Consider the following 12413-nt stretch of genomic DNA (forward strand, 5'->3'; position numbering starts at 1 on the left):
AGATTTCATTCCTTTTTTACGGCTGGGTAATATTCCATTGTATATATAAACCACATCTTCTTTATCCATTCATCTGTCGATGGACTCTTGGGTTCCTTCTCTATTTTGGTTATTGTAAAATAATGCTTCAATAAACATAGGGGTGTGTGTAGCTTTTCAAATTAGTGTTTTTGTATTCTTTGGGTAAATAGTCAGTAGTGGGATTACTGGATCATAGGGTAATTTTGTTTAGAATATATAAAGAACTCTTAAACTTCAACAATAATAAGACAAATAACCCAATTTAAAATGGGCAAAATATCTGAAAAGAAACTTCCCCAAGAAGACATATAAATGGCAAATAAATATATGGGAAGGTGTTCGACATCTTTGGTCACTAGGGAGCCGTAAATGAAAGCCACAATGGGGCACTGCTACACACCTCTTAGAACGGCTAAAATAAAGAGCTGGATACAAAATGTTGGCCGTGATGAACAGCAACAGGAAGTCTCCTTCTCCGCTGCTGAAAATGCAAAATGGTAGTCACTTTAGATAAAAATTTAGCCATTTCTCATACAGTTAAATATACATTTATCACATGACCCAGCATCAATCTCACGCCTAAGTATTTATCCAATTAAAATATACATTCACAGAAAAATGTGTAGGTGAATATTTATTTGTATTTACCTCAAAACAAGGAATCAAGGTGTAAATGAATAACCAGACTATGGAAAATCTATAAAATGGAACACTACTCAGTAATAAAAAGGAACAAACCATTAATTGGTGCAACAACATGGGTGAATTTGAATGTGCTTTATTAGGAAGAACATAATTGTTGGGGCGGGGGATAAATCCGCGGAGACTCATTATTATATTTCCTTTACTTTTGTATGTAATTGAAAATTTCTGTAATCAAAGTTTTTAAACAGTCTTTTAATGGAGTATTTTAATGACATCATAATGTCCAGATATGACACAAACGTGACTAAAGTTCCATATTCCGATGCCAGAAGCCACATCTAAAATGTTGCACGGCAAAAATGCTAGATAAATGGATATCAACTCTGGTAATATAGATTATTTCATTTAATATTATAAGATATATAATAGGAAAGCTTTTGAATGGTTTTCAGTACACAATCCTGAGAGGACCTAAGACTTGGTTGGGCTTCTTAGTTTTAAGAATTTAACTTGCCTGGGTACTAGAAATGTGCAGGACAGTCCGGACTCTGGCAGGGAGAGTCGGGCCAACCTCCAGGACGGAGGTCGGGGATACACGTGAGTACTTTGGGGTACACAGGTGTGGGTATTTGTTGAAACCGGGGATTTACTGGTAAGATTTTGCATTTGATTGTGTATAAATTTCGCTTCAAGTTTCTAAAAAAACAACAGATCTTTAATTCTAGTTAATGATACGCATGTTGACAGTCAGCGGAGATGTCTGCCGCGGACTTTGGAAGGCATGAAGAGTAAGACAGGGGATCGGATAGAGGAATGAATACACATGTGATAAACTAAGTAAAATGTAAGACGTTAATGGTCGAATCCAGGTGGTAGGCGTGTACAGCATTCACAAGATTCTCTCGATCTCGCTGTGTGTTTATACATTTGCATCATAAAATGCTTGAAAAGCTACCAAGACACTCACCACCACCCTGATTCAGCAGGAAATGCAGAAGAGGTCACCACTACGATTAGATCTGTATTCTGATCACCAGGTGCTGCAGTGTCTTCGACTTCATCTAATTTCCTGGATTCTGATCTCTTGTGGTTTTTTGTACTTAAAACTAGTTACCTTATCATCTTCCTACTTTGACTTTCTGGCTCACCTGGTAATCTGCTCGTTCATTTTCAAACATTTTTCTTGGCCTGCTATGAAGCAGGTGTGAAGGGTGGGTGTGAGGGGTGCAGTGTTGTCTCCATCCCTGGCTTCCATTCCTGGCTTACTCCCAGGAACCGGGGCCTGTCGTCCCTTAATTCTGCCGGGAATGCTGGTTCCTGCATCTCTGGCTAAGGCTACGCCGTCAGGACCATTTTATCATGGAATACTATAGGGGGCATGCCAAGGGCCTAGGAGGTTTTTTTGCAGGGAGGGGCCTATGAAGAATGTTTTATATTCGAAAAAACAATCTCCAATTTACAAAAAACCAAGTGCAAAATCGCCTGCATTCCCTAGGCTGTAGACACAACGTCTGGCCGCCTTGAGTCTTCCTTTCTCACAGCTTTGGATCTCATAGGACTGGCTGGCGTCATTTCTGTTCCCAGTGGCAGATCTGGACCTCGTGTGGGTGCTGTAGGGGGGCGAGGGACTCCCCACAGTCAGAAGGTCACCTCAGCTACCACAGCCTTATACCACCGTGACTTTACTCTTTGGATTCCCGTGGCCGGGCTGGCTTCTGATTCCCACGCAGGTCTGCAGGGCGCACATAGTATCTGAGCGTTTCTGGTCCCTGTTACAGTGGTTGCCCAAGCAAACACGTAAAGTAGCTTATAATTACCTCACACCTCTGGAAGTCAGGGAGAGAAAGACAGCGGTCATCCCAACATTGTCATCATCATCATCATCACCATCATCATCATCATCTCCCGTGGCCATTAATTTCTCAGCGTAAATGAAGCTGGTGATATAATGACCCAGCAAGGAGGATGAGGAATATCTGGGCCCACGTTATCAGGCCTAGCCTTAGCTTGCGGAGGTTCGAGGGGACTCACAGCTCCCAAAGCCTTTCTCTCAGCTTCTGGGTTCTAACCGCCACTCTTCAGCCTTCGTTGACTTTACTTGCCCTCTGACCTCACACGAGGCCCGTTATTACCAACTGAGACGTTACCTTTTGTTTCCCTGCCCTTAGCTGTGTTGTGTCAGGCTCCCTGGGGTAAGACTCCGTCAATCCAGGGCCCTTGGGCCACAGTGATGCGCCTGTGGCTCATGCTCACTGTGCACTCCGAGCTGGGACCTGGACAACGTGGTTGCACGTAAAACCCCATAATCCTAACGATTTCCACCCAGTACATATGGACAGACGCAGTGTATTGGTTTTAGAGACGTTGCTTGAACGCAGGCAAACAGCAGAACAATGCCTTGAAAACCAGCATGTAATGGCAACCGAGGGCGTTACGGATGTTTTATTTTTATTGGTTGGTGATTATGCCTGGATGACTCACAAAATGACTGTAGCATTCCTGATTTTATTATTCTCCCACGAAATCCTTCCCGGGTTAAATAAATCGTGTTTTATTTACCGAATGTGTTGGGTACCTCTGCCCTGGGATAGAGCTCACCGCTGCGTGTGGTTGGACTGTTTTAGCGGAGGAGGGTTAGCTCCCCAGAGAGTAGGGACCTACCTCTTTTCCTTTCAAACCAGAAGGAGCCCGATGACAGGCGTCTGCAAGGACTCCGCGGAGGGGACTGAACCTCGGGTCATCCTCACATCTCTGTTCCGTTGCGGTCACTGGGAAAATCATGAGCAGATGGAGATCCATTTCTCTGATAGGGACCCCGAAGAACCCCCTGCATAGGACCTACCCCGGCTCGGCCTCGTCTTCTCTGCCTTTTTCTTCTGTTACTGCTCTGAAAAGCTACAGCGTAAAAAAAAAAAAAAAAAAAAAACAACGAGCACACGCACATGTGTGTGTATAACTCGCTTCAGTTACCATCAGTTTTGGAATTCGGTGTTACCCAAATAAATCCGTCTAATATTATGACTGCTGTGATCAACACGTCTTTTTTTTTTTTTAATTATTTTATTTTATTTTATTTTTATGATAGTCACACAGAGAGAGAGAGGCAGAGACACAGGCAGAGGGAGAAGCAGGCTCCATGCACCGGAAGCCCGATGTGGGATTCGATCCTGGGTCTCCAGGATCGCGCCCTGGGCCAAAGGCAGGCGCTAAACCGCTGTGCCACCAAGGGATCCCGATCAACACGTCTTTTACACACGTACGTACACAGCCTAGCAGCATGTGGCTCAGTGCAATTTGGCACCTCTGACGTGAAAGGCCCCGGGCAACGTGAAGTCTCTTGAGGGACAAAGGAGGGTGTCAACCAACGAACAAACTGGACAAAGATCCCATCCGGGGACACAGCATGGGCCCTGCACTTGTCCCAAACTTACCAGAACCTCGGGGACATTCTGGTTAAAGGCCAAACTGATACTTTAATAATCATAAAGAATCATGATAGAGGGGCCCCGGGGGCCTCCAGCTCAGGTCGTGATCCGGTCCTGGGGTCCAGCCCCACAGCTGGCTCCCCGCTCGGCCCCCCTTGTGCTCTCACTCGCTTTGTCCCAAATAAGTAAATAAACTCTTTTAAAAATAATAGAATAATGATCAGAGCTCTTCATCGTGCAGGGGGAGAGTGTATGTTTACGCAACTACGGGTTACGCGTTCTCATCACCCAGACCCACCGTGGCCACCGCTACTCCTGCAGCAGGTGAAGCGCCCAGTGGTGGCCGCGCTCGGGGACCTGCTCCCTTGGGTGAAGCCGTGTGACTATAAGCTGTCCCGGCCCCTGCGCGACAGAGGCAGTGGGTCCTTGCGGCGACCCACCAGGTGGTTCTGCAGCTTCTCTCCCTTGGCCTTTGCTGATGGAATAAAAGTGGAGGCGGGGGGTGCTGTTCTGCTGCTGCTGTTTGGTAACAGGTAACAGGTAACACTGCAGGAGCTGGGGGGTCCCCGGCAGGAACCAGCCCATCTAAGGATCTTCGTTGCCTCATCGGCTCACAACATGTGGTCAAACAGCGAGTGGCGGGGGGCCACGTGCCCTGGGGGGCTCATGGCCTCCCCTGTACCCCCGCACCCCGCGAGGCCGAGCTGCCGAGGCGGGGGGCTCACTTCCACCCCCGGCTTCGGGTGGCCTGCGTGTCTCCCCCGGGTGCCTTCCTGCGGCCGTCAGGTGCCTCCCAGCTGCGGCGTCCAGGGGCCCGGCCAGGCGGGTGGGGGCAGCCCCGGGCCGGCGCCCCCCACTTGGTGCTGCTCTCTGCCCCCACCCTTCCTCTCCCCGGGGCCAGAAAAGTAGATAAAATCTTAAAATAATAATAACAACAATGAATAAAAAATAAAATCCAACAAAATCTACTTGGAGGATAAACCAGACTCTTGTTCTAAAAGTGTCAGAGATCTTGGTTGCGTGTATATATGTATTTTAGATCGTATTTATTTATTCCTGAGACCCAGAGAGGGGCAGAGACCCAGGCCCAGGGAGCAGCAGGCCCCTGCGGCGCCTGAGGCGGGCTCGATCCCGGGACCCCGGGGTCACAGCCGGGCCGAAGGCAGACGCTGAGCCTCCCCACCCCCCCGCGCCCCAGGTTGCGTCTTTGAGTGCACACGTCACTTACTCATTTAATACCAAGTGCGCGCTCCGTCCCGAGGCCGGTGCCAGCCTCCTGTGCCAGCCTCCGCTCCCTCTCTGCGAGGCCTGGCCTCCTTGCCCGCTCGCGCACCGCCCTGGGGCTCTCAGTTCTACTCCCAGCGGCCTGGGTCTCTCGGGGAGACAGGCTGGCCCCATGGCTCCCATGCAGGTCGTTCATCTCGGTGCACAGAGAAAATTCTAGCATGAGTCCTGGTCCTCCTTCCCTAATAAAAGGGCCATCGTGCTGTGCTGCGTGGCTTGGGCCCTAGGTTGCCACTTGCAGTTGCAAACGTGGGGTTCACGTGGTCGGGTTCCAGCGCCGCACCTGTCAGCTCACATCGTAACCCCCAGATGTGGGGCGTCCCCGGTCACGGCGAGGCCCTGGAAGGCTGCGACACTTGGTCTCTCATCACCACCCCAAGCTCACTGGTGCCTTACTCAGGCTGTGTGCTTGGTACAGGCTGCTTGCGGGGGACCCTAGGGCAGCAGGACAGCAGGACAGCAGGATGGCAGGACAGCGGGACAGCAGGGCAGTGGGACAGCAGGACATTAGGACAGCAGGGCAGCAGGATTCAGGACTGCAGGTTGGCAGGACAGTGGGACGGTAGGACAGTGGAATAGCAGGACAGCAGGACAGCAGGACAGCGGGACAGCAAGACATCAGGACAGTAGGACAGTGGGGTGCAGGACGGGAGGCCGCCCCGGGCCTGGAGGGCGCCCCGGCTGCAGCACCCCCAGGGCCGGCAGAGGCGCCCTGGTCTCTGCGGGGCTGCCCTGACCCCTCCAGGTGAGGCGGCGTCTGGTGGCAACGGCACCCAGAGCGCTCAGGCCCGGCGCGGGGACAGCAGCCCGGGGACACCCCGACCTCCGACCTCTGGGGCATCAACCCTGCAGAGGGAAGGGGAGCCGGCCCCCGCAGAGGGCAGGGACCTGAGACGGGGCAGCCTCACTCCCACCGGGCCCACTGGTCCCCCCCTTCCCTGCTGCCGGCTCAGGCGAGGAAAGCGGGGGCAATCCGGGTTGTGGGGCTCCGGGGGGTCCTGCTCCCCAAGCAGCACACGTTTCTCAAAAGTGGCTTTTAGGTGTGTTTAGGTGTGGAAGGGTGACCATGTGGAAAAACTGCATCTAGAATCCTCTGTCTCCCCTAAACACTCTCGCTCATATATATTTACATATGTACATCATGCACGTGTGAAATATGATATATAATATGTAAGAATATATAATACATAAAATATATATTTATACAGAAATAACATTGAAATTGAATTGAAAATATGAATGGAAATAAACACACATACTTACCCAGGCCCTTATCTTCAAAAAAAATTTTTTTTTTATTTTTAAAGGTTTTATTTATTCATGAGACACAGAGAGAGAGGCAGAGACACAGGCAGAGAGAGAAACAGGCTCCTTGCGGTGACCCCGAGGTGGGACTCGATCCTGGAACCGGGATCACATGCTGAGCTGAAGGCAGATGCTCGACCACTGAGCTGCCAAGCATCCCATTTTTTTTTTAATTTTAAAAAATATTTATTTTGATTTTTATTTATTATTACTTTTTACGATTTTATTTTTAAGTAATTTCTACGCTCTATGTGAGGCTTGAACTCACAACACTGAGATCAAGCGTTACAAGCCACTGACTAAGCCAGCCTGGTGCCCTGAATGAATAACTTTTTTTTTTTAATATTCTTCATGATCATTCGTTTTATTGGCCATAAAATTCACACACATTAAATTTGATGAATTTTGACAAATAGAGCCTCCCAAGCAACCACCATGTGAAGGTATAGACTGTTCCTACACCCTAGGGAAGTTTTCCTGTGCTCTCCACCTCACGCCAGGTGCCCCACAACCATCAATCCACTTTCTGTTCATGTGAATCCGCTTTGACCCAGGCCCTTTAAAGAGGCAGTGAAGCCCGGGGATTCAGCATGTGGCTGTGACCCACCCAGACTGTCTGGGGTTGAATTCTCGTTCTGTCATTTATTAGCTGTGTGACCTGAAACAAGTGACTGAACCTCTTTGTGACTTAATTTCCTCACCTATTAATGTAGTTGATAACACAGTACATATTTTATTAGATTAAAGATTCAATGAGTTAATCTTTGTAAACCTCCTAGGACCGTTCTTGGGGCGTAAAAAAGTACCATACTCATTTCCTGTTACATAAAATATATAAAAATTTAAAACGCTATTTTAATAATATAAGGATAACATTCCCAGGGTATTTTTTAAAAGACTGGAAATTGGCTTTTAATATATGTTGGCGGCGGGGGGGTGGTGTCAATTGTGTGATAAATGATAAAGGTGTGAGAAAGGATGTGTGGTTAATCAACCTGACCTCCGGAGTAAGAGCCCCAAGGCCTTACCTTAACACTCTAGAAGAGGCTCTGGTTTCCAAGACCCAGAAGTTTTCTATAACTTTTTTTTTCTCCTTTTGGAAAGCTTTGGAAAAAACCCTCCAAACTCAAATCCTGAAACCTTCAAAGAATCAAGTGCTTGGAGCATTTTAAATGTACCTGCCCCTCCTGCTGGCTGGTCCCAGGAACCTCGACCCTTTCTCCAAGGCTGGTTGTCCGCCTGCGTCCTCTTCCTTCCTTCAGTGTCCCCGTCTGAAGGCAGCCTTCGCTGTGCTCTGCTTTCCTGTTGGGGGCGTAGGGGGTACCTGGCAGGGAAAAGAACCAGGATTGTCCGACTGTGCGGCGGGGGGAGGTCTGGGAGGTCTGGCTTCGGGCAAGGCTGCTCGGCCGGCCGAGGCGGCTCCCGTCCCTGCCCAAGACCAGGCTGCTGGGCAGTCGGCCCAGCTCTACGGGGCTATCACCGGACAGGTGAAGGCAACTCTAGGCAGGTAAATAGAAAAGAAGAAGTGCAGAGGGGGAGCACCTGGATTGGTCTCACAGGCCTCACTTGGGGAAAGCCACCCTTCAGGAAATACCCCAGAGGCCAGGGAGTGGGTTGGGGGCTCCTAGAAGGGACCTAGGCCCGTCAGAGCGGCGCTGGCTGTGGGGGGGGGGGGGGGGGCAGAGGGATGTCAGAAGCCCCCCCTCAGGATTCTTTGAAAGTGAGGATGGGCCTGGCCTCCCGCTGGCTGGGTACAGGTGGAGCACGTGCCTCTTGACGTTGGGGTGTGAGTTCCCCATGTTGGGTGTGCAGATCACTTAGGAAAAAAAGAAAGACAAGTGAGGACAGGGAAGTAGGCTGAGGCTTGAGTCCCGTTTACAGGACGCTCACTGAGAATTCTCTGGAGCCCTCAGGAAGGGCAGGAAGGGCAGGCAGGGGGGCCTGAGCCTCCTCGGGCTTCCCAAACCTGCAGCTGAGTGGGAGTCACCTGGGGACCTTGTGAACACTCAGATTCCGCTTGGAAGGTATGGAATACCGCCCGTGATTCGGCGTTTCTAACGAGCCCCTGGGGGCCTGCTGCTCCCACGACCCTGCTTTCAGGAGCCAGGGTCTCTGCCATCTGAGTCTGGAGGTCACTGGGCGGATCGCTCCAGCTCCAGTTCAAATTCAAGGTTGTGTGCAGGTTCCCAGGGAGGGAAAGCCTGTAAGAAGGAGTTTATGGGACAAGGAGAGACAGAGGTCTCCGATTTAGGGGCTCCTTACCGCCTCCCAGGTTCCCTGGGGGCTGGTCTTTGCCCGAGTGGGGTAGCATTAGTTGGGGAGATCTGGCGATGGTCGGGGAGATCTGGCAGTGGTCACGGAGATCTGGCGGTAGTCGGGGAGATCTGGTGGTGGTCGCAGAGATCTGGCGATGGTCACCGAGATCTGGCGAGTTGGAAGATGCTAGCAGGAGAGGCCCTGCAGGCCCAGAGCGGCCTCTACACTCCCCACCGGCAGCTGTTCACGTGCTACCTGGAGGCTGCCATCAGGAAGTTTCGGAAGGAGAGACGGGTTCACCCCACGGAAGCACCTGCCGAGGCAGGTGACCCACCTGAGGGGCGGCTGATGGCAGCAGAGGCCGGCTGCTGTGAGCGCTTCCGGGGGGAGGCGAGGGCCGCGCTGCCCCTGCCGAGAGCGGCCTTCCGGGGACTGTGCAGCGGCTGGAGGATCCCCGCGCAGCAAGGACCTGTTTTCCAAGATCCTTGTTATTTCAGATGTGCTCCTCTTACATCTGGATCAACGTTTATCTATTATTTTTACATATGTATACTTTTTATTGGAGTTCGATTTACAACATGTAACCCAGTGCTCATCCCGTCCAGCGCCCCCCTCGGTGCCGTCACCCAGGCACCCCGTCCCCCGCGCACCTCCCCTTCCACTATCCTGTTCGTTTCCCAGAGTCAGGAGTCTCCCGTGGTCTGTCTCCGTCCCTGATGTTCCCCACTCAGCTCCCCTCCTTTCCCCGCTGGTCCCTCCCACCAGTTACTAGGGTCCCCGTATGGGTGAGGCCTCCTCCGACTGACCCACCTCACTCGGCATCCCCCCTCCAGTCCGTCCATGTGGAGGCACACGGTGGTATCTGTCCTTCCTGGTGGTGGGTGATTGTCCCTCGGAGGTTAACCGCGACGTGTGTCATTTGAGCTCCGAGTTCCTCCTCCAGCCTGGGATGGGCCAAGGCACTTGGGGGCCTCGGGCTTCCTGTGACCTGAGGGGTCCTCCTGTAGCCGCCGCGGGTGCGAGGATCCAACACTAAGGGCGAGGACAGTGAAGGGCTGTCCTGTGGGGGGGGGGTGCTCTCTGGGGGGCAAGGCTCTGGGGCAGCTGTTTGTATGACCCTGTTCCCCAAGAAGCGGGGACCCACAGTCGTCGTCGGGGTGCTAACAGGCTGTACTCTGTGCCCAGGCCTGTGTGAGCCCCGGTGGCCCCTCCTGCAACAACCCCAGGAGGGAGATGCCCCTCCCGTCCCCCTTCGCGGTTGGGGGACAAGGTTGAGATGGCTGAAGCGTCGGAGGCCCTAAGACCAAACTCCTCTTTGTCCCCGATCCCTCCTCCAAGTCACGGCGGGGCCCATCTGCCCCTAACACCTCTGACACCTCCAAGCCACATCCCCATCCCCGCCCTTCTCGCCCCCAAGGCCCCGGCGACCGGCCTGCTTGGGCCATTGGCCTTCAGCTGCCCCCCACGCCACTCTCACCCCAGGACCTTATCCCCGCACACAGCAACCACCGTGGGTCTCTTAGTTTTATTTATTTATTTTTAAAAATGCTTTTATTTGAGCACAGTCGACGCAGCGTCACATTGGTGCAGGCCGACGGCAGAGCGGTTCGCGGGTCTCTGTAGGTTGTGGGGGGCTCCCGGGAGCGGGGCTGCCTCCACCCAACCGGCGCTCCCTCTGCCGCGGCCTCCATGCACTGGAAGTCTCTATGTTCCCCAGCGTGGTCTTTTTATTTTTATCTTTTTAAGATTTTATTTATTTATTCGAGAGAGAGAGAGAGAGAGGCAGAGACCCAGGTGGAGGGAGAAGCAGGCTCCATGTGGGGAGCCCAACGTGGGACTCGATCCCGTGACCCCCGGGTCACTCCCTGGGTCGAAGGGAGGCGCGCTCTACCACTGAGCCCCCCAGGTGTTCCAGAGTGTCACCTGGGTGTCAGCAGGGGGGGGGCCCTAGCCCCGGGTGTCAGCAGGGAGGGGGGGCCCTGGCCCTGGGTGTCAGCAGGGTGGGGGGCCCTGGAACCCAGGTGTCAGCAGGGAGGGGGGGCCCTGGGCCTGGGTGTCAGCAGGGAGAGGGGCCCTGGGCCTGGGTGTCAGCAGGGAGGGGGGGCCGTGGCCCCAGTGTCAGTGGGGAGGGGACGGCTGTTCCTGCGGCACCCCGAGGGGGTCCCTGCCCCAGGGCCTTGGTCCTTGCCGTCCCCGCCCAGCTTGTCCCCGCTGCTGCCCTGCCCTGCTCACCCCTGCCCCAACGTGAGGTCCCCAGGGAGTCTTCCTCAGTCCGCTGGGGTGAGCGGTGGGTCCCCGTGTCCGTCGCCCAGCTGCCTGCCCTCCCCCCGCCTCCCCTGCTCCCGGGCCCACGCTCTGCTGCTCGGTGGGCGGCCGGTGCACCGCAACCTCAGCTCCGCGAAGGCCGACACCTGGAGGGCAGGCCGGGGAGGCACCTGCCGGGGCTCCGGTGGGGGGCACCCAGTCTCAGGGCCCAGTCGCACCGAAGCTGTACTGGGAGAGGCGGCAGCGGAGCAAGGAGGGGGCGTCCTGGGGAAATGCCTGGAAGGACGGAGACGAGGCGGTGCCTGCAGGGCCTGGGGTTGGGGAACTGACCAAAGGTCCCTGGAGCAGCACTTGGGGGGGCACATGTGAGAGAAGGCTTCAGTGGGGGCTTTTGGAATCAAAAAATAAATGCAAAAAAAAGCTCCATTTTTAGAAAAAAAAAAAAAGGATAAAAAAGGAAAACTGCAGACCCTTGGGTGATGAATGCAAAGGCTAACCCGTAACTCACCTTTCCCGGGGCAGCAACGGGTTAGGAGACGCTGCTTGCAGGCTTCAGGCCACGCTCTTTCGGGGGGCCGGGTCCCCCGTGTCCCTGGGAGGCACCCAGAGCGGCAATGTCGGTGATGAGTCATCCCCAACCCCCGTGTCATCTCCACCCGTGAGTTGGTCAGATCCACTGGACTGGACCTGGCTTCTGTGGACTTGGGTGCTTCCCCTGGAAGTGGATCTTTGGGGTGGGTTCCAGAGGGCCCGACCCCAGCGCCCCGACCCCACTTCCTGGGAAAACGGGAGTCGAGAGCCCTCCGTCGGCATTGGAACTGGCGGCTTCCTTGGCAAAGTTGTTTCTTCACAGTCAGAAGTGGGGGGGGGGGGCGTGTCCACGCGCCCCAAGGCAGCAGCAGGGCCCCTCCCGGGGCAGAAGTTGAGGTCACGCAGGTGCTCCTCAGAGTTGGACGGCTTCGGCCAAAGCACTTTACCCCTGTGACCCCCTTCATTTGTAAATCCATTTTTCCATAAAAATATTAAAAAGGGGGCAGCCTTGTGGGGCCCAGCGGTGGAGCACCTGCCTTGGGCCCAGGCGGTGACCCCAGGTCCCGGGATCGAGTCCCACCTCGGTCCCCTCTCTGTGTCTCTGGGTCTCGGCCTCCCTCTCTGTGTCTCTCATGAATAAGTAAATAAAATCTTAAAAAAAAAAAAAAAGATTTCTTAACC

General features: G+C 53.5%; 1 protein-coding gene across 3 annotated transcripts in view; it reads left to right on the forward strand.

The window, feature by feature from the left end:
• The first annotated feature begins 954 nt into the window (after nt 1-954).
• Nucleotides 955-12413, forward strand: part of TRIM13 (tripartite motif containing 13) — a 32368-nt gene continuing 20909 nt past the window's right edge. The window contains exons 1-2 of one of the 3 annotated variants that reach the window (XM_072783211.1): nt 979-1052; nt 3752-3922. Coding sequence is in view for 1 of the 3 variants with exons in the window: in XM_072783209.1 (XP_072639310.1) it covers nt 1037-1052 (16 nt within the window). In the remaining 2 variants the exon portion in view is untranslated. Of the gene's footprint in view, nt 1053-3751; nt 3923-12413 lie in introns of all 3 variants that reach the window. The other 2 variants (XM_072783210.1, XM_072783209.1) reach the window with 2 other exon arrangements.

This window comes from Canis lupus, chromosome 17 (genome assembly GCF_048164855.1).
Source record: "Canis lupus baileyi chromosome 17, mCanLup2.hap1, whole genome shotgun sequence".
In the NCBI taxonomy this organism is placed as follows: domain Eukaryota; kingdom Metazoa; phylum Chordata; class Mammalia; order Carnivora; family Canidae; genus Canis; species Canis lupus.